Below are 26508 nucleotides of genomic sequence, written 5' to 3'. Positions count from 1 at the left end.
TGTCTGAATGAATACACCTAAATAAAAGTAGCCAATCTGCCTTAAGTACTTTTTGTGCTTGCAGTTTATCCAATTGTACTTTACATTAGGAGATGTTTATGCAGTATTTCCTAGAAAAACTTGACCAAATTTCCAGAAATCTACAGCGTGGGACTGTGTGTTATGGGTTAAACATGTGGGAGGAGACAAAGCAGCATTTACAATCACAGTGCAGAAAATGCAGGAGCTATTGAGGATTTGGCCTTATTTTTGCCAGTAATATTGTGTTTATTAACAGTTAAACACTGTCCCTTGATTAATTATGAAGAAGTTGTGTTTCAACCAAACATGACCTTTATGTATTGCATTGTATTGTAAGTGAATACATGATGACAGGGAGAGGGACAAAGGGGTCTGTTGTCCTGGACTTCAGGCTTAGGGGGCCAAAATTGGACCTTCTTCCTATTAATTTACATTTGTGTTTGGCCCATATAAGACTTCTTGCCCGAGGCCCCCAAAATGCTCTTAATTGGTATATTATATTTTGCTACACTATTTCTTTATCTATATTGACTGTCTGTGTCATCAATACTCATTCAAGTATACACTGCTAGACATTTGATTATCTGAAGTCTGTAATTTTATTAAAATATAATTTCAGCATGTAATGAAGTATGATTTATGAATTTTAAAGACACTTTCATTTAGCTTGTTATTGTACACACACAATCTGTGTCCTTTCATACAGGCCTTTACAAAGCTTCCTGGTGTAATCTATTGTCATGTTGAAAATTATATTTCTTAGATATCACAGCAGTTCGTTATTTTACCATATTTGGACATTTTATTCCTGTGTGTCCTGTGGGAACAAAGAGCTTGTTATTTTAATGGATAAAGTGGAAATACAAATTCTCCTCTCATCTCCATTTTACCCATCTCTCTCTTTCTGTGTCCCTCTCTCTGTTTCTCATTCTTTCTGTGTCCCTCTCTCTGTCTCTCTCTCTTTCTGTGTCCCTCTGTACCGGTGCCACTTGGCAGTCTTTGAGCTCTCAGGTGTTCAGTGCAGTGACCACCCCCCTCCCCCTCTACCTCCCTCCTTTGTCTCTGGCCGTGCATTCACCCCTCCTTACGCTTCATCCCTTCATCAAGCCAACCTGTGCCAGCTCTTCATAATGGTGACGTTTTGGCACTGTGGTGCAAAGAGACTGTCCCTTGTTTTGTGTGGCACCTGGCTCGGCTTGTTCTGTTTCAGCCAGATCACTACATTGATTCATTGCAGTAAAACCATCATCTGATTGGCCAGTTTAACATACATTGACGTCCAGGAAAGGATCTTATGCATGCCACACATGTTCAGATGTGTTTTTCTGCATCCAGGGAATGATCACATCAAAGACCGTAATTCATAATATTTTTATTATTATAAATATATTTTTTAACTAAAATACAACGGTCCTGTTTCACTCTGCTGAAGAATCCTGGGATGTAGAAGTGGGCAGACTCCATCTTGCAATGATATAAATAAATTGTAGTGTCCGAACCTGTACAGGATGAAATACTTCATATTTACTTTAAAAGTGTAAACTCTGTGTATACTAGTGTACAACAGAATGTTTTATAAGACCATATATTAACTGTACTTATTGCTGGAGGCATATTGCATTTTTTGTGTAGAAAAGAAGACAGAAAATGAATAGAATATGACATAATAATAAACAGCTTAACTGATGGAGTAAAAAGACCAAAGAAGTAAAAGGTGATTATAATGCCAGACCCAGTAGTAATATAGAAAAATACAAAGACAAGAGCAAATGAGACAGAGCAGAGGAGCTGGAGGAAGCTTGAATAGGGTAATGATGGCTCAGTGTGAGAGCTGCTGTGTGAACGGCTGAGTGAAGAACAGAACAGAATGAGGCTGAGGGCACTCACTGATAGAATTAGACACACCACAGAGATGCTATATGGATTTGTGTGTGTGTGAGTTTGTGTGATGGTCTAAAAGCAGGCAGCTGTACTCTATCTGGATGAATAATGCCAAGCAAGTTTTTGTCATTTTCCTTTAAGTCTATGATGAAATGGGATCCTGTCCATTATTATAGTCAGTGTTTATGTGATATGCCAAAAAAAATAGCACAATAAACATTGTATTCCAGTATTATTACAGTTTTACGTAGTATGTAAGTAGCAATGTTGCCATAGCAATTAACAATTCAGAAAAATATATAATCTCTTTTGAATGGTGAAATATCCTTGAAATGTTGTCTACAACAAGAAGTTGAAACCCATAAATATTTGTTGCAGATAGATAGATAGATAGATACATGGAGTGCATTGCATCAGGAACAAGATCTAGTGTTAAGCTTAAAATTAAAACTACCACATGTGAATAACTAGATCATTACTGTGTCAACCCCAGAAAGCCACAAGCTCTGACCAATAAACAAATTACATTATACAGGGGAACATGTATACAGAAATATTTGACATTAGTTCCTACAGAGCATAATACAACTTGATGTAACGTAAAGACAATCATATGCTCCGCTCATTATTGTGTTCTCATCATATTTCATCATTTGAATCCCTCTGTCTCTCTCCTCTCTTTTCGTTGCAGGCGGAGATCGTCAAGCGTCTCAGTGCCATCTGTGCTCAGATCATCCCATTCCTCTCTCAAGAGGTAAATGTCACCACTGCCACATGCACACACGCACACACACCCCCATGCACACACACTCACGCGCACACACACACACACACCCCTACACACACGCTCACACACGCACGTACGCACGCACGCGCTCATACACGCACACACACACGCACACACAGAAGCAGTGTTGAAGCACTTGTTACAACTGTTTGTGTCATGTTGGCCCACAATTAGGATTGTATTGAATTTTGCACAGTTCTATAGAAGGTTTAAGTCCGCTGTATATCCTGGTGAAATTACACAGTATGTAGTATATATACATATATGGTACAGCATAGTTGCATACAAACATGTCATCCCTGTGTGAGCTTACACTTATGAAAGCGCCCCCTAGGGATGGAAATGTCACATCTCCGTCAGCTCAATCAATATTGACTGTGGGGAGATGCACTGTGAAAAGCACACATGCATGTTTGCTTTGGTGCGACTGATTACACTGGGGTTTAGTGCAAACACAACACATTTGTGTGTCTTTGAGCATACATGTAGGGGCTCTTTTATATGCCTCTTTGTATTCTGAATGGATGCTTACTCAACCTGGTGTTGATATTTGCACATGCAAAACCCTAAATCTATTTTCACAGTTCTAGATCTTTCTAAACATAAATGCTTCAATATAACCTCTTCATTCTGTCTGTGACTTTTTGTGTCTCTGCAGCACCAACAACAGGTGGTCCAGGCCGTGGAGAGGGCTAAGCAGGTCACAATGGCAGAACTTAATGCCATCATTGGGGTGAGTCATTGCTATTCTCTTCTATAACATATCACACAGGTGGACTAGTATTACTACTGTAATCTTACTGAATCATGGAGAGCATTAAATAAATAGGCCACACTGAGAGTAAAGAATTATGATTGCTTTAGTTAGATGGAAAAACCCTCAACTCTTATAAATGTAGGTGATCACTCACTATGTTTACATGCACAGGCAACTCTGAGTGCGCTCTTGATCCGATTTTGTGAGAACCGGTCAGACCACTGTAGTCCTAGTTTACATGCACGTCAAAGAACTGCATAGGAGACATGCAGGTGCGCCTAGTAATTTAGTATTTTCAGATATGCTTGGAACTGCGTTGCTCACAAGTCAGCACTAGTAAACACATTGAAGACCTGGTAGTTTTTACTTTCACTTTTAACATAATGGACCAAAGGAGATCTGCAGATTTGTTTGTGGGATCTGGGGAATTCAACTCAATCAAAGTTCCTGGGTTTACTAACATTTTGAAAACCCTGTTTAAATTGGAGTAGGACAGTCACCTGGTTTCCCTGGCATGCATGTAATTGTAGTGATTGATGGTTTTGTAGACACACATATATACAAGTTTATACAATTTAGTGGTATGCATGACAGTATTTAGTTCACCCAGTTTAAGTTACATCTTAATATTTGGAGGAGTATAGTATAACACTATAGTACTCTTGTTTCCTCACCTACACTAAGGAACTTGTTGTGAAGTCTTCTAAAACTGTTGCTATAGCCCTCACAGCACCTTCAAGCTGCTTATCTCTGCCTACACATTCTATGTGCAGCCTACAGTCATACAGTGTGTGTGTATAGTGTGCATGTAAAGGTGCAGTTGTGATGGTGATGCACTCTCTGATTCTTGTCAGAGCTCTGATCATATTACTGTCTACTTAAAGCCCTTTGTTCTCTGCGCTACAAACACAGCCATCTCCTTGGTGTGTGTATGTGCGTCTGACACAGCCCAGCGCCTGCACACATCACAGTGTTCCCCTCAGGATAATAGCCTTTCTTTATCTTGTACTGTTGCGTTTAGTCTTTTCATTTTCGTTATGGGTTTTTCTCATTCCTTCGTTTGTAATCTCTCATCTTACTCTCGTTTTGTATTTTATGTTTTTCTTCTTCCTAACCACCCTTTGCCTTTTGGTTGTTTTTCCACTTGCTTACTTTTTACCATTCCTTCTTCTTATATCACATAATTTCTAACCTCCATTCTGCCCCACCACCCACCCCACCCCCCCTTCCACCTCCCCACCTCCTGTCTCCCCTGTGGCCACAGCAGCAGCAGCTCCAGCACCTGTCGCACCACGCCCCCGGTATCCCCCTGACACCCCACCCATCAGGCCTGTCTCTGGGTGCGGGTGGCTCAGGTCTCCTAGCACTGACGGGTGCCTTGGGAGTGTCTGCTCACCTGGCTTCAAAAGATGAGCGCAACCACCTGGACCCAGAGCACCTCCGAGGTATCAACTTTTTATTTAAAAACAAGTTAAGCACTACTTACTTTCAAGAAGAATTTTGGGAGTCAAGGGTTTGAAATATAGAAATAAATGAGATATGCAGTGACTTAAAGGTGCACTATGTTACTTTTCTGGTGAAGGGTTTGCCACTTACTTGGTTGCATGGACATGTATTGCTTTGCCTTGAATGTATCATCATACTACCAGAAAATGTACAAAGTACACGTTTAAAACACAAGGGGCCAGTGCAGAAACAGATTTCATTTATTTCACTGTGTAAGTCAAGACAAGACTAGAATTACTATGATTGTTATGAAGCACTGATGATCTGCAGGTATATTTCACAGACTGATGCTTTCAACCTAACATTCTGCATGCATTTAACATTGAATTCATGTAAGCTTTTGTTTCCAGTACAATATATGCAGGAGTATTGAGAATCAATTACACTATGGAATCTTTCAGACGGCGTTCACAGGTTCAGCTCTGTGCGCCGGAATATGAGTTTCTGGGAAATGATCCAGGCTCAAACCATTACACATCCATCTGCATTTTTAACTTGAGCAGAATTTATTTCATTTTGGAGTGGACACCAAACAGCTGCACAGCTAAAGTAAATCACTTTACCATTTCAGAACATGAATGCAAATCAGTCCTATACATTTAGAACCAGACAATTTATGAGTAATTTGCACTGCAGACACCTTTGGGATACTGAGCGGCCCTAATATGGACAGAAGTACTTGTACGTTCAGATGACTTTCTCCCAATGAACTTCTTTTCACCTCGATAAAAAATCTTATCTCTGCTCTATTTCTGGCACTGGGCCAGGAGAGACTTTCTCATGAATAAAATGGGAGTTTGGAAAGAGTATAGAGGAGCGGAAAGGAGGCATAAGGAGTCATCAATGTGGTCATATTTGTGTGTGCATAGTGTGTGCTGATAGAGAGAAGCACAGTCCAGCCTGTCTGGGATCAGTACAATACCCCTCTGTGTCTTTAATAGAGAGCGCCCTGTTCTGTGCCTAACCTTGGCCATAGCTGTTGTTATTATTATCTGGACTGACGTCAAACTTTCTCCTCTTTTTTCTCTCTCATCAACTTGGCTTGGTTTGCCTGTCCCAGAGGGAGCCCCCAGCAGGGTGAGTAGCATGAATACCCGAAAACACTGCATGAAGTTCTTTATCATTTGTGTACATATGAAAAGAAAGCAGACACATTAGGCTTTTTTGGTACCTAGTATTAAACTATAACATACATAGATTGTTATTTTACATGTTGTTCATCGTGAACCACAAAATTTATCTAAAACTGCTCAATAATAGTATAGGGTCTATTCACTTTCTGTTCAAAACTGCTGAGCTGAGGAGCCACCACCTGTTTGCAGAGGTATTTCACTGTAACAAGCAGCAGATTTTGAGTTATGAGCTTTTATTGTTGAAACTCTACATGTATGAGTCTTTAACCTTTTATTTTAACAATTAAAAGCACACAAAAAGTCATATGTCCCCTTTAATAAAGTTTAAAAAGACATAGACAAGGATAACCTCTTTTGTATTTAGTTTAGTAGCTTCATGTCATCAAAGAGCCTCATAATGACACAGGAGCTCATTGTTGCTTTTAACCTTGAGCCACTCAAGGTTTCCACCAACACTGTAATATGTGAGCCTGCACGTTTGACAGAAATCTGAAAGAAAATACAGTCTGAGTAAATGGATGAACAACTGTTTGTTTATTGGCACAGCAAATGTATCTAATCTCTGAGACTTGCAGAACAAGTGAGAGGATTAGAAGACAGTTAATGACAAATGCTGCCCGGATCACCAGTTTGTCTCTGTGAAAGTAGCCTCAATATAACTTATTTGTTTAGCAGGTTGGACTACAGACTACAAACTTTGGTAGCCAATAAAAAATGTAAAAGTCATATCACACATTTCTTACAGTATAGGTTTAATTTGTATCTTTTAGAGCGTTAATAGGTTGCGTTCATGTGACATTGTAGAATCCCTATATTTTAAAATGGAGTTGGAGGAGGACAGGTCAGAATTCTATAGTAGATTTTACTTCAATTTGCAGATATTATGACCTGATTTATGGTTAGCAGTGCTGTAATTACTGTGTCTATAAACATAAAATCTCTTTCAAAAACTGTAAATCTCTCATAAACTCATAGGCCCTGCCTGCCGTAGAAATGATTAAATTGTATTTATCTTTATTTATACAGGGAGAGTACTCGCCATTTCATGGGTGCCCTTTTTAAAATACAGAAAAATATAAACAAAAGCAAACAAATAACGTAAGTCCATTTAAAACATTAAAAACATGTGCAGGTGTGAGTAAATGTTTGTCACCAGATTATTAAAATGCATTAATGGCACCAATCCAGTTTTGTATGTCTTCGAAATACATTAAATTTTTGTGAAGCAAAATAACCAAAAGTTTTTTACATTTAGACAATCATGAAATCTTGTATTAAAAGTTCTCGTATCAATGTTCAACAAAAAAGTGAAATATTCAGGCAGTCTATCAAGTAGCCCCTTATAAATTTTATACAGTGTTGTTCTGGCAGATAACCATGGCCAACCTCCTTTTTCATAGAGTGATGGGTTTTAAATTCATCACTTGCTATGAAACAAAGGGCTGAGTGAAAGAGTGTATCTAAAGGTTTCAAAGAAGAGGCTGAAGTCTACATCAGATTGTAGAGCGTGGACACAACCTGTAGGCAAAGCTAAATTGGCGTCTTGACTGTGAGTCACAATATAATGATCTCACCAAAATTTGCAGCTCTTCATGGGATCTAGTCATGTTCAGTTTTATATTATATTTTCCACCCCTACTTAAAACACAGGCCTTGCATAGAGCTATTCATATAGTGGAGTCTGACAATTTAGGACTCACTGACAGCTAAAATAGCCAAGCGTTTAGTGGACTGGTACATCTGAACTGCCTCAAGAGAGAGATTGTTTGTGATCGGTTGTTTGTCCTAATTGTGCCTGGTTTATCCCACCTGAGACACATAGCTGGTCAGAATTGTGTGTGGCTTGTCCTAAAACTAAGTAAATTTGCTATCCAACTCTTAAAATGTATAGCAAACATCTCCATATGTAAATATTCCATGTCATAAAGGAGTAAGTGTACATATGCAAGAATGCTCATTTTCGATTTTGCTCACTGCAGTTCAAAGTCCTTGTTAATTGAATGGACGGTAAATGTTAGCTAATGGTCTGATTGTAATTCAGTTTGTGTGCGTCCTTTAGATCACTGTAGAAACTCTCCCCCATCTGTGTCTCTGTGTCACTGGCTGGCTTTCATCACTGTAACCGTTGATAGGACAGAGAGGGGACAAGGTTACGACAAGGACACTTAAAAAAAATAAAAAATAAAATATTCTGAATAGTTTTGAACAGAATCATATCATTGTAGCAAGTCCTTATTCTGGCTTTTATTATGGAATGAAAATGATTTAGGAGAACTGCTGGCTTAACTTCCCTTTTCCGCTCTTCATGCCCGCTATGAAACCCTTAGCATAATTTAATTGCTAAACACAAACTCCAGGAAAATGTCCCTCTTGTGAGTCTGAGGTTTGTGCTGAACCGTAGCAAATCAGTACAACATTTTCAACACAAGAGACCATTAGAAATACCACAGTGAGGTCCATTGTCTGTTCTTTCCGGTCTGAGTCATCGCTGTCTTAAACTGCACTGTCCCACTCCCCACCGAGGGACCAACAATAACGAGTGGCCCGCATCGCACCCCTGGCCCCTGCTCAGTCCTAAACAACGCAATGCTTTGATGGGTTTTCTCCATTGCTCCAAGCACTGGCTCTATTGTAAATATGTCGGCACAGCTTTATTACCCATTAATGAGAGCCATATTTTACATGAGGACTGGGGGTGTCGAGGGGGGAGCACTAATTAGCTTTATAGGCCATCCTGTGTGTAATCTGTAACCTGCTGCTTACGTCTGCTCTTCCTTCTGTGTGTGTGTGAAATTACATGTATGTGCACTTTTGGCGTGTCACCATCTGATTTATCATGGCCTTTACCAAAGCTTACGTCTCCAGATTGTGCATGTTTCTATGTGTGTCACTATACATTATGCCTAACTTGCTGGCCTTGTAGAATGATGACTTTAATTATCTATTTGGCCTATTTTCCCACTCTTAAGCTAATGCGCTGTCTCCTCTGCCTCTCAGAGTAAATCAGTGTCGTCGACGGACAGCCAGCCCAACGAGGAGCGCCAGGGCCCGTCTGGAGGGTACAGCTCTTCTCAGGGAGCAGCGGAGGCCAAGAGGAGGCGCTGTGAGGACAAGGAGTCCCTGCCTCCACACTCTTATGTATGCATCATCTCTCTATTATTTACTACCCATTGAGTTGGTGTCATTTGCTCCTGTCTTTTCACAGGACACAAGATTACAGAATGATAATGATTTTAGTCCACTGAATTTATATTACATTTTTCACACTCAATGGTATTTTGCATTGCATAATTTATTCACTCCACACCTGGTGATGTTACGTTATGCCACAGTTGCCTTTGGGTAGACTGATGAATGTAAGACTGCCAATCTGCTCTGATCACTACCAATCATTCACTATATTAGACACTAACACAAGATGGGTGCAGTGTCTTTCTGAGAGAAACAGCAGCATTATGCAAAACTAAACAAAATATTGATATTTTTAGGCCTTTTGTTTTTTAATCTAAGATAATCATCTTTTGGCCAAAATTGTGTTATATGACTGAAGGCCTAAAAATATCCCATGATAAACAACTGAATGTGAGGCATGTGTTTTCTGACTGTGTTGTTTACCAAACAAGTTGTCACTGGACATGAGGGATGTGTGCAGACAGTGACATTGCCTGTGACATTTCAGGGCACGCTGGTGTGGGGGCCCAGGGCCAATTGGAGCTGTGTTTGGTTTGGATTGGTCCAATAGGCAAGAGCCGAGAGCCAGAGGCGATGTGATGCCAGAAGAAAAGACAGCCAAGGCAGATAGCTGTAATGAATTAGATGACTGTGTGTTTGCAGTCTTGGGGATTGATTGACAGTGGGAGTCTGTCTGCAAAGATGGCCTCCAGCTAAAACAGTTTGGCATCAGCAACAGCAGTCCAAATCTTCCCATTAGTCCAGTGTGAGAACAAGCACAGAGAGTTTCCACTTTACCAATGTTTTATTTTTTTTTCTTCTGTCAAACCACATTACAGCCCCTCTATCTCCCTGTTTGCCTTTTGCTCTCTCTCTCTTTCTCTCTCTCTCTCTCTTTCTCTCTTTCTCCTTCTCTCTCTCTCTATCTCCCTAAATCCTCTACTCCTCTTTTCTCTTCATTTTACGCCAGCTCTTGTTCCCTCTCTCTCCTTTCTATTTTCTCTTTTGGACCATGCACATAGCCTTGTTTTGGCTGGGTATAATTAGGTGCTGATGTCACTTTACACCGATGTCAATAGAAATATCAGGCCATGATCACATCAAAGCTTAGTTGCCATGACAACTAAGTGCCATCGTTCTCACCCCAGAAAAACTAAGAGAGGGAGAGATGGAGGAGTGAGAGAGTGACATGGACGGAGGAGAGTGTTTTTATATTTCTGTGAAGAGCCATGTTTCAGTGTAGTGTACGGTGTGTACGTGTTGAATGTTGTATATGAATAGACAGAGGCAGGGAGCAGCTGGGATATCGACATATTGATCCGTGCTCACTTGTGCGTGGGCTTCTGTCTTTATTATTCTGTGTGTATAGGTACAGTACATGCCACATCTGCCAACAGTCAAAATATATTTAGTTTTACTCTAAGATGTATTGACAGATCTTTTCTTTTTCAGGACAGTGATGCGGAAAAGAGTGAGGACAACCTTGTGGTGGATGTCTCAAATGAAGTAAGTGTAACATTTATAGCCTATAGTAAGCCCAAGTATTGCATTCTTGTTCTTTATTGTTGCACTTTTGGTATCTTACCTGTATTAATATCCAATCCATTGCTCACCAATACACACATGATGTCAACTACATTAATTTACTCGTTTGTCACAAAAATATTGATTAAAAAGTATTTGCATAGGCCACATACCGTACAATCTGCTGCCTCTGATATGCGTCTTTCTCTATATGAAACTAACAAAAAGAATACATTTATTCAGGTTTAGCCATGTATATTTGTATGTACCTTTTTTCCTCCTGAGCAGCATGGCCACCTCAGACTTAATTCACCCTTTTGCTTTTTCTTTCCACTGTGGAATAAAAATGTTAGTCAGTCACAAACTTACTTTGCTCTCCCTCTCACGCAGCCAGGGTCTTGTGCAAAACCTCCACAGCTTCTTCACAAAATACCTTAAAGAAGCCACACTTACAAGTATTTTTTTATCCACATAAGTCTGACACACTATGGCCCACACATGAATAGGGCTAAAGCAAGAATCCAGTGAAAACATTCATGACACCTGTTACTGGGTGGGAACTAAACAGAAGTAAACACTTTGTTGCCAAGTTTATCTAAGTAGAGAATAGAAAATAATGACCAAAGCCAAATTGTTGTTAATGTTGTAACCACATTTCTAAAACTAAAAACAGTAATCAAACTTTTTGGTGAAGAAGAAGGAAAAGGATGCTCTGTGTGGTTACATCCAATAGATAATCTACCTTCCTCTACCTTAGACACCACCTTAAACTTTTTTATTCATGAATGTAATCTATTCGGTCACAGTTCAATAAAAACATTTAAAATGGCAAAACTTACTACTGTTTGTAGACTCGGTAGTAAGGCTATGTCTGACAATAGATTCACCCTTTGTCCCTTGCATAGCCCTGCCTATTTCACTTCTGTCCAAATGATGGAGAATGACCCCTAATTTGTAATCCAAAACCTTAATCAAACTGTCTTACATAGCACTGCAGCTTCTAAAATTTATTCAGGTAATTGTGTCAACTCTACACTTTCAACCTTGTATTTTGTGACTAGCTTAATTTAGTGCTTTTAATATGGGGCGTAGTAACCTTGGTTTGTGTGAGCTCGAGTTGTGAAGTGTGTACGGAGTCAGCAGGTACGGCTCTAATACAGCTTTCTCCTGCACTTTTTGTATGAAAAAGATGAACTACTGTTACGCTCATTATCAATCAGTGTTTTTTTCATGGCAACTTCATAAAACATAATTTTTTTGTATGCCTTTGCACTTCCATTCACTAATTAGATAACCACAGTCTTGTTCATTTAATGTATGCAAAGCCGTTTATGCCCATGGAATATTAAAACATTTCAATACTTTATGCAGTGAGCCAAAATAGGTCTTATCTAAGCTATTTTTGATATTGCGTACAAAGGCTGAGGCAGAGCATGTATGATTTTTTTTTTTTAAACCCTTGCAACTGGGAACAAAAAAAGAATGAGAATGTGTGTAATGGAAAAATAAACAGGAGGGTCTCTGGTGAGTTCTCTAGCGCTGTTTCCAATCAGCTAGTTCTTAATTTAATGCCAAACTTTTGAGGTAATTTGTGAATGCTATTTCAAAAAAGGAGTTTGCAAATTGTTCTGAAAACTAAGCTTCAATGCTGAGACTAAAAACAAAGGCACATTTTAGCACTATTTTCATAGAGTTCCAAAATATCTTTTGATTAATGGCCTTGCTCCTCCTTATTTGACGGGACTCGTGTCTGTTTGAAACACAAACAGGGCCTTCAGGTCAACCAACTTCTGCTGGAAATCCCCAGAGGCAGGCTCAAACACTCGAGTGATCGGGTTTTCTCTGTTGCCGGCTCCAGACTCTGAAACAAACGGACCCCTGATATGGCACTATCTCAGACTTTGGCCTGTTTAAATCCAGGCTCAAAATGTATCTATTCAGGCTGGCTTCCAACACTCAGTAATGCAGTGACACTTTGCACATAATTTTTTTTTATTGTTTAATGCTTTGCATGTTTTTGTTGATTTTACTGGAAAGCAGAGCTCTATAAATAAAGATTGATTATCAGGACGGTTCTCAAAGTCCACCCCACCGGTTCGAGTATTAATTCCAGTGGCAAAGGCTTATTTGTCACTGTCTAAAATAATAATGCCTTGCACTTTACAGGCTTGTTGAAGCCTCTCAAAGAGCTTCACTGTCGTCATTATTCATTCAGTTCATACTCTGTGATAGTAAACTACTTCTGTAGCCACAGCTGCCCTAGGGTAGACTGACAAAAGCAAAGATGCCAATCTGCACCATTGGCCACTCCAACCTCCACACACACACGCACGCGCGAACACACACACCACACAAGGTGGGTGAAAGTGTTTTTTAGGACACAACAACTAAATATTTTGTGCACTTTGAATCTACTCACTGACCTCTGAGCTCTTGAACTCACTTAAGCATCACCCGTCTCCATTTCCACTGCGTGTTGAATGGGGGTTTGTGTTACATCAGTTGCACTGTGTTTTAGAAAAATATTGTACTCTCCTAAAGCTGGGTCAAGAAACTTAACACAGATTAAACACAACCGATACAAATGGGCAGAGGAAACAATGTCAGACAATACAATGTTCAAGCAAACACGGGTGTCATAAGAAGCTAAATAAATATCATATGTCAGTACAACTGAAAACGTCAATGTCAAGATAAAAGGATTTTAAAAAAAGATTTTTAAAAAGCCATCCCAAGGACATGTCTGAGGATCTCTTTGTGAATATGAAATACAGCGAAATGTGGTGGAGCTGTCAAAGACCATATTACCATGAGCACCAAACGCTTCAAGGGTGAATGAGCTGAACTAAAAGTATTGTATTTTGTTTTCCTTTTATTTCCTATTATTCATTCAGGAGCCAAACTCTCCAGCAGGCAGCCCCCCTCACTCTCCACACGGGAACGGCTTAGACCGGGCCCCCACTCTTCGGAAAGAGATGCCTGGCTCCTCAGGCACAGATGCCCCCACCACCCCAAACCCACGTAGCCCTACCCCCGGGAAGGCCAAGGACTCTGCACAGGTGAGATAGGGTATTCCTGAAATGGACTCACCCGCATACATTAAAATGTCCCTCCGTGTTCCCAGTTCTTTCTGTAAAAAATTCACATTTTCTGTTATATTTGTGTGCAGATGGACAAATCTCAGTCTCCATTGTCAAAGTCCGGTACTCCCTCCCCATCCCATCGTGAGGCTCTTACCCCAGGGGCCCCAGGAGCTCCTGGTCCCAGCACATCCTGCCTTCGCCTGGTCAGCAAAGCAGCGTCAGCTGCTGACCCACTCGGTGAGAGCCTCCAGGTTACATGTTAAAACACACTCCTGAACAAGATGCACTAGACTGTTTTTCATTGACTACACGATAAGAGAGACAAATGCACTTGTCTGGCTTTATAACATAATGGGTTTTGTACCTTGAACTCCCCTGTCCTCTGTGCCAATCCTTGAGCCTTTATATTTCCCATTTTCTCATTGACACCGTAACATGAAGGTGACCCTGACCCTGACTAGACTAGTGGTATTGTTATTGTAGATTATATCATTTCTACTTTTCTCTCTAGATAAAAGGAACTGAAAGATGAAATAGTTTCCTTTGAGTTGCTCCTTTGTGACAGTGATTTGATGTTCCTCCTTTCTCCTTCCCGTTCCCCATGCCCTGCCCCAGCTCTGCGCAGCCCCATGTCTGTACCCCCTGGTTCATACCCGGCTCATTTTGGGGTGGTGTCCCACGCAGGACTCAATGGTGAGCTGGCCAGTCCAGGAGGTTTTGGAGGGCCTTTGACTCTGTCTCCACAGATCAGTGCAGCAGCCAGTGCCTATTCCCGGAGCCCCATGGTGAGTAAAGGCCCGCCAAATGATCTATATTTATGTGTAATTGGTGATTGTAAAATATTTATTTATTGGTCTTATATAGCCATTGCTGTCACATTCAGATTTTTATCTGAACCAATTCAACATAAAAAGGATGATAGGACCATTTTGTTTGCCCATTGTTTTATTGAAGCATTGTGTGGCGTTATATTTTGAACAATCTCACCTTTGCTGAAGCTCGTACAGGCAGCTACAGCTCCCATAGGACTTGCACATACCCGAGCCTCAGGGCAGGATGTTCACTGCAGCGCCTCATTCACCACCATGTCACCTGTCTGGGGAGATGCTCACAGCATCACTTATTATTGTCTGTACACATTGCACCACATACAGTATGGGAGTCTCTTAGTAATTCTTGTACCCACCAAAATGCAAGTTACAGTGTGGAAAACAATTAATTTCATGTTTTGATATGCGATATGTCACTCAGGTTGCTTATGATTCTCGAGCTCATCTGAGGGCGCCGGGTTTATCCTCGTCCCTACCTGGTGCTTCAGGAGGAAAGCCGTAAGTGTGTTTACATTTTTTGTAACATGTTCCAATTAAGCCTTCTGTAGAAATCAACAAAATGCATCTGACATCAATCACCTTCTCCTATGCCTGTCTACATATGGAATCAATCCCATATGTCTTGCCTGTTCCAGAATACCACTGTTTATGTCATTCGCAGCAAAATAGCAAATCATTCTTGCAGCGCTAATTACAAATCAAAATACTGCCTTGGCATCCAGTGGCTGCAGTATTGATCAGCCATTAGCAACAGCGCACTGACTCTGGCTAAACATGCCTTACCTCTGTTCCTCAGTAATCTTAATCACTATTCCTTCCATTCCTATCAAGTAGAAACTGCCGGAAAGGCTGTGTTTCCTACATGGTGCCTCCTTTCACTCAAAAGTTTGTTCCTGCTTTTTAGTGATAAAAAATAAATCACATCTCAAGCTCTTCATATTCTGTATATGCTTTCTCTCTATCGCCCATAATACGTAGCAGCCATGAGCCACAACCTTCCTTCATTCCACCCCCTCTGCAGCAGCTGAATGGTCAGCCACCTCAGCCCCTCCATGTTTTACCTTGTTTTTCCCTCACTATTACCAGGGTTCAGGCCATTCTTATAAGTGCTCTTTGTAACTTGCTTATCTTCATGGAGCTGTTATTGTTTTTCCTATTTCTTTTTTTTTAAAGTATCACATTAAACTTGTATATCTCCATGAACACAAGCAAGTTACAAGACAGAACTGTCTAGAGGTGAACCTGCTCACAGTTCACTGCGTGTTTTTCAAGCAATAAAAAAATGTAATTGAGTAAACAGATGCGTTTAATGCTATGTTGTGGAACATTCCAGGCAAAGCAATAAAATAATGGAAACAAGAAGGTGGCCTACCACATAGTGTACCTTTAAGTTTATCACAGTATTTTTCTTTAATACCATTTTGATATCTAAACTACACATTGTTCATTTATCAGTTTCTGTCTCTAATTCTTCTGCTTCTGTCCAGTGCATACTCGTTCCATGTGAGTGCAGATGGACAGATGCAACCTGTGCCCTTCCCCCCTGACGCCCTGCTGGGCCCTGGGATCCCTAGACACGCGCGGCAGATCCACACCCTGAGTCACGGAGAGGTGGTGTGTGCGGTCACCATCAGCACCTCCACCCGCCACGTCTACACCGGAGGCAAGGGCTGCGTCAAGGTGTGGGACATCAGCCAACCGGGCAGCAAGAGCCCCATGGCACAGCTCGACTGCCTGGTGAGGACAAGTGGACTGTTCTTTGGTTAGCTTTTTAGGGGCAAGATACTGCAGATATTGCATTTTCTAACATAATGTTTCCAGAAAAGCTAAACAGGTTTAAATATGAAGTATCTATAATGAAGCATCCTTCCACCTCTCATGCTTGATTTCAGTACTAAAGGAAAGGCTCTATACAAACTTTGAACAAATATTATACAAAATTACAAATTACGTAATTGTCTTTAATATTACCATGTGAACATTTTTAAAACTATTCAAGATCCAGTTTCATTTATTTATTATGTTTTGTTATGTAATGTATGTTATTTTTTTCAATATTGATACTTCAAATGAGTATCTAGTTTTGATACTAGTTTTAGCATCAATTTATATCTGGTTACTTTTGACAACACTAGACCCTGAACTGAGAATCACATTTTATTTTCTGTCTTTGCACACGGGTCAAACATGAAATAATGCTATTAATATTTGTCTTTTAACTAGAACCGAGATAACTACATCCGTTCCTGTAAAATTCTCCCTGACGGCCGAACTTTAATAGTTGGTGGTGAGGCCAGTACACTGTCCATCTGGGATCTGGCCACGCCCACTCCTCGCATCAAGGCGGAGCTCACATCGTCTGCTCCCGCCTGCTACGCTCTGGCCATCTCCCCCGACAACAAAGTGTGCTTCTCCTGCTGCAGTGACGGCAACATCGTGGTCTGGGACCTGCACAACCAGACTCTTGTCAGGTGAGACAGGAGAGGACAAACTCAAACTATTTATAGGAAAGAACTGGTTTTGGCTCCACTAAGAGAAGTCATGAGGTTTTAAGGAGGTGAAATGGTGGGAGAGTGGAGATGCATTTGATAAATGGCTATAAGACAAAGGGAAACGGCCAGGGGAGGATTTTGGATGAGAAAGGAGGAAGATGGAAATAAAAAAGTCAAGCGTGTGGAGCAGGCTGTTAAGCATATTTGTATTTTTTATTCCTCTGCCCACAGACAGTTCCAGGGCCACACCGATGGAGCGAGCTGCATCGATATCTCCAATGACGGCACCAAACTGTGGACGGGAGGACTGGACAACACTGTCCGCTGCTGGGACCTCCGAGAGGGACGCCAGCTCCAGCAGCACGACTTCACCTCACAGGTGAGCCCCCATGAACCAGCAGGAAAATGTGTTTCTTTGGAAATGTGATACACTGAAGTTGTCCAGAAATGGTATTTGCATAGTTCACCTTGTATTGACCCATCCCCTTCTTTTTATCTTTTTTCATTCTTTCTCTCTCTCTCTCTTAATCTTGATATTTCGTGTTACCCTGTTAATCCCACCCCCCTCTGTCATCACCACTATCCCCTCTGCTCCTTCCTCCCCTATTGCTCTGTTGTTTTCACTTCAATCTCTTCACTTGATCATTGACTCTTCCTTCTACTTTTCCTGTTGTGGTTGTCTTTGTTGTTATTCTTATTCTTATCTCACGCCCCCTTTTGGCCTGTTTTGCTTGTGCAGATCTTCTCCCTGGGCTACTGTCCCACGGGTGAGTGGCTGGCTGTGGGAATGGAGAGCAGTAATGTGGAAGTCCTGCACGTCTCTAAACCTGACAAGTACCAGCTGCACCTCCATGAGAGCTGTGTTCTCTCTCTAAAGTTTGCCTACTGCGGTACGTACAAACATAATTATGCCTGTATACTAAACAAATCATAGATATCTAGTTTTCAGTATTGTTTTCATTAAGGAGCTGTCTTCAATCAAGTTATGCTTATAGTAAATGGATTCATTCGTTTACAATAACTGAAGTTACTTAATTACATAGAATCATAATAACATAGTATTGTGGATCTGAAGATTTAGAAAAGTTATTGTACTTTATCTGTGTCACCAGGCAAGTGGTTCGTGAGCACAGGTAAAGACAATCTGTTGAATGCATGGAGGACACCTTATGGGGCCAGCATATTCCAGGTGAGAAGCTTTTTTTAATTCTGCTTATACAGCATTTACAAATATATTCTGTGTGTGCATTTTGGGAACAGCAAAGTCATCTTCTTAACCAGGATGAATAATTGTCAAAGCTACCTCCTGTTCCGACACGCAGAAATGAAGGAGTAATAAACAAAGCAGTGTGCATGTGTGTGTGGGTATTTATCACATTGCGAGGACTAATCTGTACATGGACGTGCCTCCCTCATGACAAAAAGGTCCCCGTGACGTCAATCCTATTTTTAGATCTTCAACATGATTTAAGTTCAGATGTAGGTTAAAATACATTAGGTTAGCGTTGAAGGTTAAGGTTAGGTGAGTAGTATCTAAGGTTTAAGTTAGGATTGGTCTCCAGGAAATAAATGTAAGTCAATGTAATGTCCCCATAAGCCATGTAAATCTGACATGTGTGCGCGTCTGTGTGCTGGTTGTATTGGAGTTGGTGTGGGCAGTGGGGTTGGCACATCTCGTCTCCCGGCAGACTGGAAAGAGAATGCTGGCTATCCTGCTTTGTTATCTCAATGCCAAGTCTCCCCGTGCCAAGCTCATCACAATGTTATACGGGCACCCTCCTCTCTCTCTATCTCCCTCCTCCTCTTTCTCTCTCTTCCCCTCTCTCACTCTCTCTTCCCACCTCTATCTCTGTTACTCGTCTACATATTTTGGAGCTTTTGTCCCATGCACATTTCATCCCCCTCTGTTTACTGTCCATTGCTTCGCTTTGTGCTTCATATCTTTCCCTAATCTATCTCCACCCTTGTATTTTCTTGTCTTATTTTTCACTCTCCTCCTTTCATCATCTTTTTATATCATGCATTATCTTTTACTACTTCTTTTATTGCAGCTCGCTTTTATCACCCTGGCTAAAATAGGCTTTATGTGCAGTAATGCTAATGCTGCATTATTTATTTAAGATTTCCTTAGCAACAGAGGGAGATTGAATATTCGGCTTTTATGACCAAATAACAATGGCATTCAGTTCGTTTTCTTTCACATGTGTTAATACTTAATGAAAAGAGAATGTGAAAAAAGGATTTATGATTCTACATGGCCAAACTTCCAGTGCACCTGCTCTCTGCTGTATTTATAGCACAGCGGATTGAAATATTGGATGTAACAACTGAAAAAACAATGGCACCCTAGTAGTGCTAAAAAAAAATAAAAAAATGTGAACATAATTTTGATACTAAGGAATAGCCTGGATTCTCAATACCGATTTCCATACTACAATGATCTTCTTTAGACAATAGAGCATAATTTCCAACGTAAAATAACAGTAATTTTTTTAAGGTACCATGTGGTCTTAAAGCAACTCAAAATCATCATAAAACTTTTCAGAAAAGGTCTCATTTCCTCCTGTTTATTGTTTCAGTACTGATACTTGCTCAAATGAGTGTCTAGTTTCGATAATAGTTTTAATATCGGTTAGTATCTGATTTTCGATACTTTTGACAACCCAGCAACAGACCAACACAAAGGCATTGCCGCTCTGTCTTGCTTAATGATTTGTCCAGAGCAAGATTTCCACTGTTTGCTGGAAGCCTAGTTTGGGGGTAAATGCTCTCTTCACAAACCAGTGTGCATTTTATCTAATGCTTTAAAAAATGACAACTTGACAATTCGTGTGTTCAAATTATGACCCCTTGTGGTTGTAGAGTTCCTTTGGCCCTATCCTGCAATTGGAAATACATTCATGCAGTCTTTCAATCCATTTAATCTTGATAACTAAAATACAAAAAATATTACAGAAAATATTATTAAATTTGTATACTAGCTGCAGTCATTCATCTGTGAGGGGGGCTTTGGTTTGCTCCTGCTACCTGCAACTGTGAGGAGCGTTAAATCTCAGGGCAGCTCTTTTATATCTTTTATCTCTTGGTCACTTTCCAAACTCATCCTTTTGGCCTGTCATAATGGACCTCCCTTGCGAACGCCCTTCCTCCCGACATCCTTTTTCTTGGTATAATATTAGGAATCCTGTGTGAAATGGTCTCTTACCGGCAGCTCAGTGATTGACAGCTCTGCCGCGCTACAGGCAAAAATGGAGCTAGGAGGGAGGAGGCATAGGGGCTAAGGGAGCGAGCGAGGGAGCTGACACAAGGCAAGGGAGTGTGGGAAGTGGAGAGACAGGATAGCGGTAAAGGTAGCTTCAGATCCTTTTAAAGCCAGTTGCCCCGGTCCAGCTTCAAACACCAAAGTATAGAACAGAGAAAACCCAAGACTATGCGTTTTGTAGCCCTTTAGTGATGCTTAAAGTCACAGTTAATGAGCCTAGATCTCTCTGGGAAATAAAGAGCACAAGACAAATGACTCAGCATTCTGCTGCCATGCTGTTTTTGAAATAATTGCAGCTTGTTTTTTGAAATGCAAATATGTCCTGTATGATTGAGGCGATGAGTCATATCTGTGCTAACAATTATGTCTTCTTCTTTGTGCCCTGTCTCAGTCCAAGGAGTCGTCGTCTGTGCTGAGCTGCGACGTCTCTCCCGACGACAAGTACATAGTGACAGGCTCGGGGGACAAGAAGGCCACAGTGTACGAGGTGGTGTACTGAGGAGCAGAGGCAGGAAGAGACTCACTGTGGAATTCTATTTGTATTTTCTGGACGCTCCTTTTCCCATTGCATCGGCAGAAGTCTCGGCTCAGCTCTCAAAGAACTGAATCTCTCTGACCTTCAACCCGCTTTTCATCACCCTTTTGCTGTGATATAAGCTACTGCAGAAGCGCCCAAATCCCACCCACCCTTTCCCACCTTGTTAGCAGCCAGATAAGAAGGACAAAGAATGTGATAAAAGTAGAGCTGGAAAAGACCAAAAATGAGCAGGGGAAGCCATAGGAAGGAAGTGGAATTAGAGGTAAGAATAAGGAGAAGAGGAGGAGGAGGGTAATTAGGGCTGTTTCCTGATTAAGAGCTCAGAGGAGGGAGGCCCCCAGAGGAGGCACTGTGGGAGCGTCAGCCAGCAGCACTGATACCACACAATCGATTCATTAGGCAGACAGTGCAGTGCGTAATGAGGCCGCCGCCACAGCACGCTCTCCCCAGTGACGAGCGCGGGGAGGCGGGGACACTGTACACACTTACTACAAACACACACTAGCATGACAAGTAATGTTGTGAAGGGCATAGGACCCATGAAGAGAATACTTAAATACTTAAATACTGCTCACAATATGTGTGTCTACTACTCTTACTATGAGAGTTAAAGGCGCACTCTGTAACTTTTCTGGTAGAGTGTTGCACCACCTACTTGTCTCCATCAAGATGCTATTGCTTTTCCTGGAATGTTGCAGGTCAGATTTATGGAGAACCTGTGAACAAGTACACTCTCAGTAAGAATTTGAAGGTATTAAAATAAAAAAATGATTTATTTTCATTAACGTTTAACCACTACAGTCATAAAATAGTGTTATTAGAGTACATGTCAACATTTTAGAGTAGGCAAGGTATGCAACATTTGAATTATTTAATAATTCTTGAAAGCTTGAACAAAAATTATTTCCACGTTGATGGAGGTGAAGAGCCTCTCTGGTGTTTTTGCACCATAGAAGGCTTGGATATGTTTTAGAAAATGCTGGCTCTGTTATAATGGGAAGAAAGTCATTACTTAGAGCTCTTTGACCACTAATGGGAAAAAGAGGCAGTAATTACCTCTGCAATGTTGACTTTAGGAGAGGGGTTAAGGTTGCTGTATTTTTGTTCCATTTACCTTCTCAAACCCCCAATTATTATATACATGCAATGGAGTTTCCCTATAAAGAACCAGCCTTAATATCTATAGTACACAGCAAGTTTTCAGCGCAACCACAGCCGGCACAGTACTTTTTGTTCAAATCAGTATGCTAATAGTAAGTAGTAAATGTCATTTCCAGCGCACACACTTGGATAGGCCCCAGAGGAACAGAGAGAAACACACACACACAAACACACAGTGCACCCAATTAAACATTCATGGCACTGCTCCCCGTCTCTCTGCTTAATATCTATTTTATTTCGCTTCGACAAAGGCAGCGTCTAATGAGCCTCACAGTCAATGGGAACCTCGGAGGGCCCAGAGACACAAACAGAGCACATCAGGAGCTGTTGCCTCTAATTCCTCACGACTGTTCTGATGCTTGGCTGCTCTCCCTCTCTCACTTAAAAGGTACCGTCATCCATATACTGTAGCAACAAGGTCGACGATAATAATCACCTACCTGCCATCAAACAACAAAGAACAACACATGCCTTTCATTATCAATTAAGCCTGCACACGATTTCAAAAACCCCGATATCTAGTCGGATCAGTTAACAGATTCAATTTCAACTTAGATTATTCCATGAACCTGAAATAAAAAAAGACTAAACCAAGAGTGGATCATTTTGGGCACACGACACAACTCATTATTGTTAGATTAATGTACAAAGCTCACAGTCGTATTTAGGGGCAGAACATCATTGCCATAGAAACAAATTACTTGATTTCTTATGCAGTGGATGGATTATTAATGAATTCAATTCAATTCATTTATTTTTGTAACGCCCAAAATCACAACAACAGTTGTCTCGAAGGGCGTTCATGTTTTGGTTGATGGGGGAAACCGGAGTACCCGGAGGAAACCCATCCAGACACGGGGAGAAACATGAAAAACTCCACACAGAAAGGCCTGGTGACCCGGGGATCGAACCAACCTTCTTGCTGTGAGACATGAGTGATGGCACTCAGTCACCGTGCCGCCAAGACACAAAAAACAAAACAACAGGAAGAATCAGACACAACAAGAAAAATCAGACACAACAGGAAAAAGAAGCTTATTTTACTTAAGCTTATAAAACAAAAGCCTTCTCATATCAAATTTTAAACATTTCATCCATTTTCTAAGCATTCCTTCAGGTTGTAGATATGTATATGATGCTCCATATTAGGGTGGGCCATAAAACACAGGTGGGGAAACAGCATCTTTTCTTTTTGCCAGGCCTTCTTCAGTTTGATTAATGCCCTTGTATCCTTGGTGACAGACAAATTATGTGAAGATTGTTTTATTTTTTTCCCCACCGGATTGAGTACTACGTTGCTCCTTTTTGACTTGTAACTTTAAATGTGTACAGTATTTCAGCGCAGTCTTCAGTGCTGCAGGCGTAGGTCTACAATACATTCAATACAATCTCCCTTTCTCCTCTGCATGTGTGTTGCACTAAAGCTTCACCACAATGAGCAAAGTAAGACTCAAACAAGACGTGGTTAATATTCATACTCGAGTTTAGTGTAAAAATAAATGATCTAAAAATAAATTGTGCATCAAAACATCATATATTCTCACACCTTTACTAGTGAAATTTATTTTAAACTAAACTCAAGTACCAAGTAAAGGTCTATACTTTGTTTCTGTCATGAAAAAGGTGGAAACTGTATTAAACAGATGTTACACATTGCGGGAGGGGTTACAGTTCCTTCTTCTTTCCAGAAGTTTTACATGCTGTCCCACACAAAATATTTTTACATTTCAGATCATTTGATACGCAACATTTTTACATATCACTAACAAATATATATAAGGGACTTGTACAATGGCTGAAAAAGAATACTGAAGAGAAGTCCAGTGTACAGTTGAAAGGGTTTGCCTGCCTCTCTCCCTGTCTGCCTATAGGCTCAGCAGACTTCTCCTCACACAAGCTTGTATACTCTGAATGACGCTGTATAATGGCTATGCATCTGTTGGTATAGCGTGAGTTTTTTGGACATTGTATTTGATACTCTTCATTGTAATGTCTGTCCGCTGCCTGTGCTTTCACCTCTATTATGACTTTTTAAGTTTTCTTTTACAAGCCAAGGAACTTTGATTTAATTGCACTGTGTCTTCCCTCCTGATGCGTTAACCATGTGTTGTACATGAAAAAATGTGTGTAAAAAATAAACCAAACTTGTCCTTTCACTTGGACAAAGTGTGGTGCAGTCTTTATTGCCAACTAAGGATGGGACAATAAACAATAATGTCTTTTAATATCTTTATCTTTTATTTGATAAAAAGGGTTGACAATAATCATTCGCGGGACATTTTATATAATCATGACAATCGCCAACAAAGATAATTGCAACTATATCACCTGAAAGTGCAGAAAAAAACTACTTATCCACAGGGAGTCAATGGGGAGGACAAAGGGGTCTGTTGTCCTCAGAGTCTTAGGGGCCCAGAACTGGACCCTCTTCCTATTAATTTGTATTACAGGGGGCCATGTGTGGCTTATTGCCCCGGGCCTCCAAATTTCTGTTGACGGCCCTGGTCATCCATAATATTCTATTAAAGTTATAATTATTCATATTCATAACAACTTTAATCATTATTGTGACATAATCGTTAATCGCAATTATTTTGGCCATGATAATTGTCGCATGCCTTTTACCAACACATTCAAAGGGTCCAAATCACAGGACTTCATTCACCAGTTGTGTTTGAAAATAGCATTTTGTGAGATTTGTAAATTCCATATTTTACCTTGATATAAGGTAAAATAAATGTGGATTCTTTTAACTTGCCCAATATGTTTCTTGGCATTCATACCTCGCCACATAAATGCAACAGATATAAATGTGTTTTGTTAAGCCTGGCCAGGTCTAAACTACTATTTGAAGAGCTTAAGATCCACTGAATAAAGCATTTGACCAAAGCAACATACTGTACTTTAGCTGAACGGTTTTCTTTCCCTACAGGAGCTTACATTTCCAGCAGTGCTGTATTGTAGATTTGTTTTTTACATTTACTGAAGACCTCCAAAACCAGCTGAATTTTGAAAGCTGATCACTAATGCATCAAGCGAATGATTTTGTATCTGAAAACATGTTTCCTGGACTCTACATGTATTTTGAATGTAGATTTTTTTCAGGTGCACCCTCTAAAAGTTGGTTAGTTTAAAAAATATTAAGTTTACCTAACCAGAGACAAAATATGTATTCATTTAAATGGTCACTGCAGTAAACATAACCAGTGTGGGACTCCCTCTTGGGTATTATTGCTATAACAACTTTCATTGTCTATTGTGCTGCTGCAGATCACCTTTGTGTCCTCACTTTGAGCTCGCTCAGCACAGTCTTCCTCTGTGTAGGATTTTCTGAAATCGTTGGTCGCAGTAGAACAAGAAAACAAGTCATTCGTGCTGCGAGTTTGAAGATGATTTCTCCTAAAAGCCACCGCATGCACCAGGCTGACAATCCAGAGTTTGTGTTTTCAACAAAAATACTGAAATATTTCTATGAAGGGAGAGCACCGGCAATGTGTACTCACTAGTCACATCCTTTATTTTCCATCTAAATATTTTAAAATCCTCTTGGGCACCTCACTGTGAACACACTTCTCTGGCTGTGAGACTTTAAACCAATATTCAACAAATGCTCGCTTAGATTTTCAGCTACAAAGTCAAACCTAGCAACATAAAGGCAGTGGAATTGAAGCACACCTTTGGCTCACGGAGGAGATGGATATTGTACTTCACCAAGAAAAAAAACATCCATTTTTAGTCAACACTGAAAGTCTCAGAGCTCAGATCTAATATAATGGCTGGATATCTTCTGGAATTGCCCTCACTTTTATTTGCATCAAAACCCTTGGGCATAGAAAACAGATTTTTAATAATATTCCTAAATCATTTGCAATTGGTAAACCCCAATAACACAAACAATTCTATATCCTGACAAATACAATTTGGAATTTTCCGCTTTAAATTCAGAGTACATAATGCATAACATGTCATTGTAGCTCCTTATCCAGGCAACACATAAAAATAATAGTGCTTTACTCTTGTAGTCAAAACTTCATGCTTGATGACCATGTTTTTAGGGTTAGGTCAGTTTTTTTTTTTCAAATTCAAGACATATGTGTTTTACTGGTGCACAAAATGAACCGTGCATTAACATCACTGTGTTCAAAGAATAAAACCAATACAATGCATGAACTCACAACAAATTACATACATACCTTTTTTTACAAAGACATGACCTTTTTTAATACTACCACACTGAAATTATTTTAATTTTTAACCTTATTATAATAATGAACTTATGGTATTTATGCTATTCATTATTTTTAACATTTTACAGCCAGCGTCTGGAGACACTCGCAGTCCGCAAATCATGAGTCGGGTGCA

General features: G+C 40.3%; 1 protein-coding gene across 3 annotated transcripts in view; it reads left to right on the top strand.

Moving 5' to 3' along the window:
* The window catches only part of tle2b (TLE family member 2, transcriptional corepressor b), a 60600-nt gene extending 36293 nt beyond the window's left edge, over positions 1-24307 (top strand). For 2 of the 3 annotated variants that reach the window (XM_055221586.1, XM_033964940.2), the window contains exons 6-21: positions 2594-2656; positions 3348-3422; positions 4711-4891; positions 6013-6029; positions 9083-9223; positions 10709-10762; positions 13675-13839; positions 13950-14100; positions 14479-14648; positions 15115-15191; positions 16181-16430; positions 16917-17164; positions 17417-17564; positions 17925-18075; positions 18298-18374; positions 20839-22860. In XM_055221586.1, the coding sequence (XP_055077561.1) occupies positions 2594-2656; positions 3348-3422; positions 4711-4891; positions 6013-6029; positions 9083-9223; positions 10709-10762; positions 13675-13839; positions 13950-14100; positions 14479-14648; positions 15115-15191; positions 16181-16430; positions 16917-17164; positions 17417-17564; positions 17925-18075; positions 18298-18374; positions 20839-20946 (2076 nt within the window). In that variant the 3' untranslated portion in view covers positions 20947-22860. Of the gene's footprint in view, positions 1-2593; positions 2657-3347; positions 3423-4710; positions 4892-6012; positions 6030-9082; positions 9224-10708; positions 10763-13674; positions 13840-13949; positions 14101-14478; positions 14649-15114; positions 15192-16180; positions 16431-16916; positions 17165-17416; positions 17565-17924; positions 18076-18297; positions 18375-20838 lie in introns of all 3 variants that reach the window. The other variant, XM_033964941.2, reaches the window with a different exon arrangement.
* The last annotated feature ends 2201 nt before the right edge of the window (positions 24308-26508 follow it).

Source organism: Periophthalmus magnuspinnatus, chromosome 4 (genome assembly GCF_009829125.3).
Source record: "Periophthalmus magnuspinnatus isolate fPerMag1 chromosome 4, fPerMag1.2.pri, whole genome shotgun sequence".
Lineage (NCBI taxonomy): Eukaryota > Metazoa > Chordata > Actinopteri > Gobiiformes > Gobiidae > Periophthalmus > Periophthalmus magnuspinnatus.
Note: the sequence above shows the minus strand (reverse complement) of the source record. Positions and strands in the feature narration are given on the sequence as shown.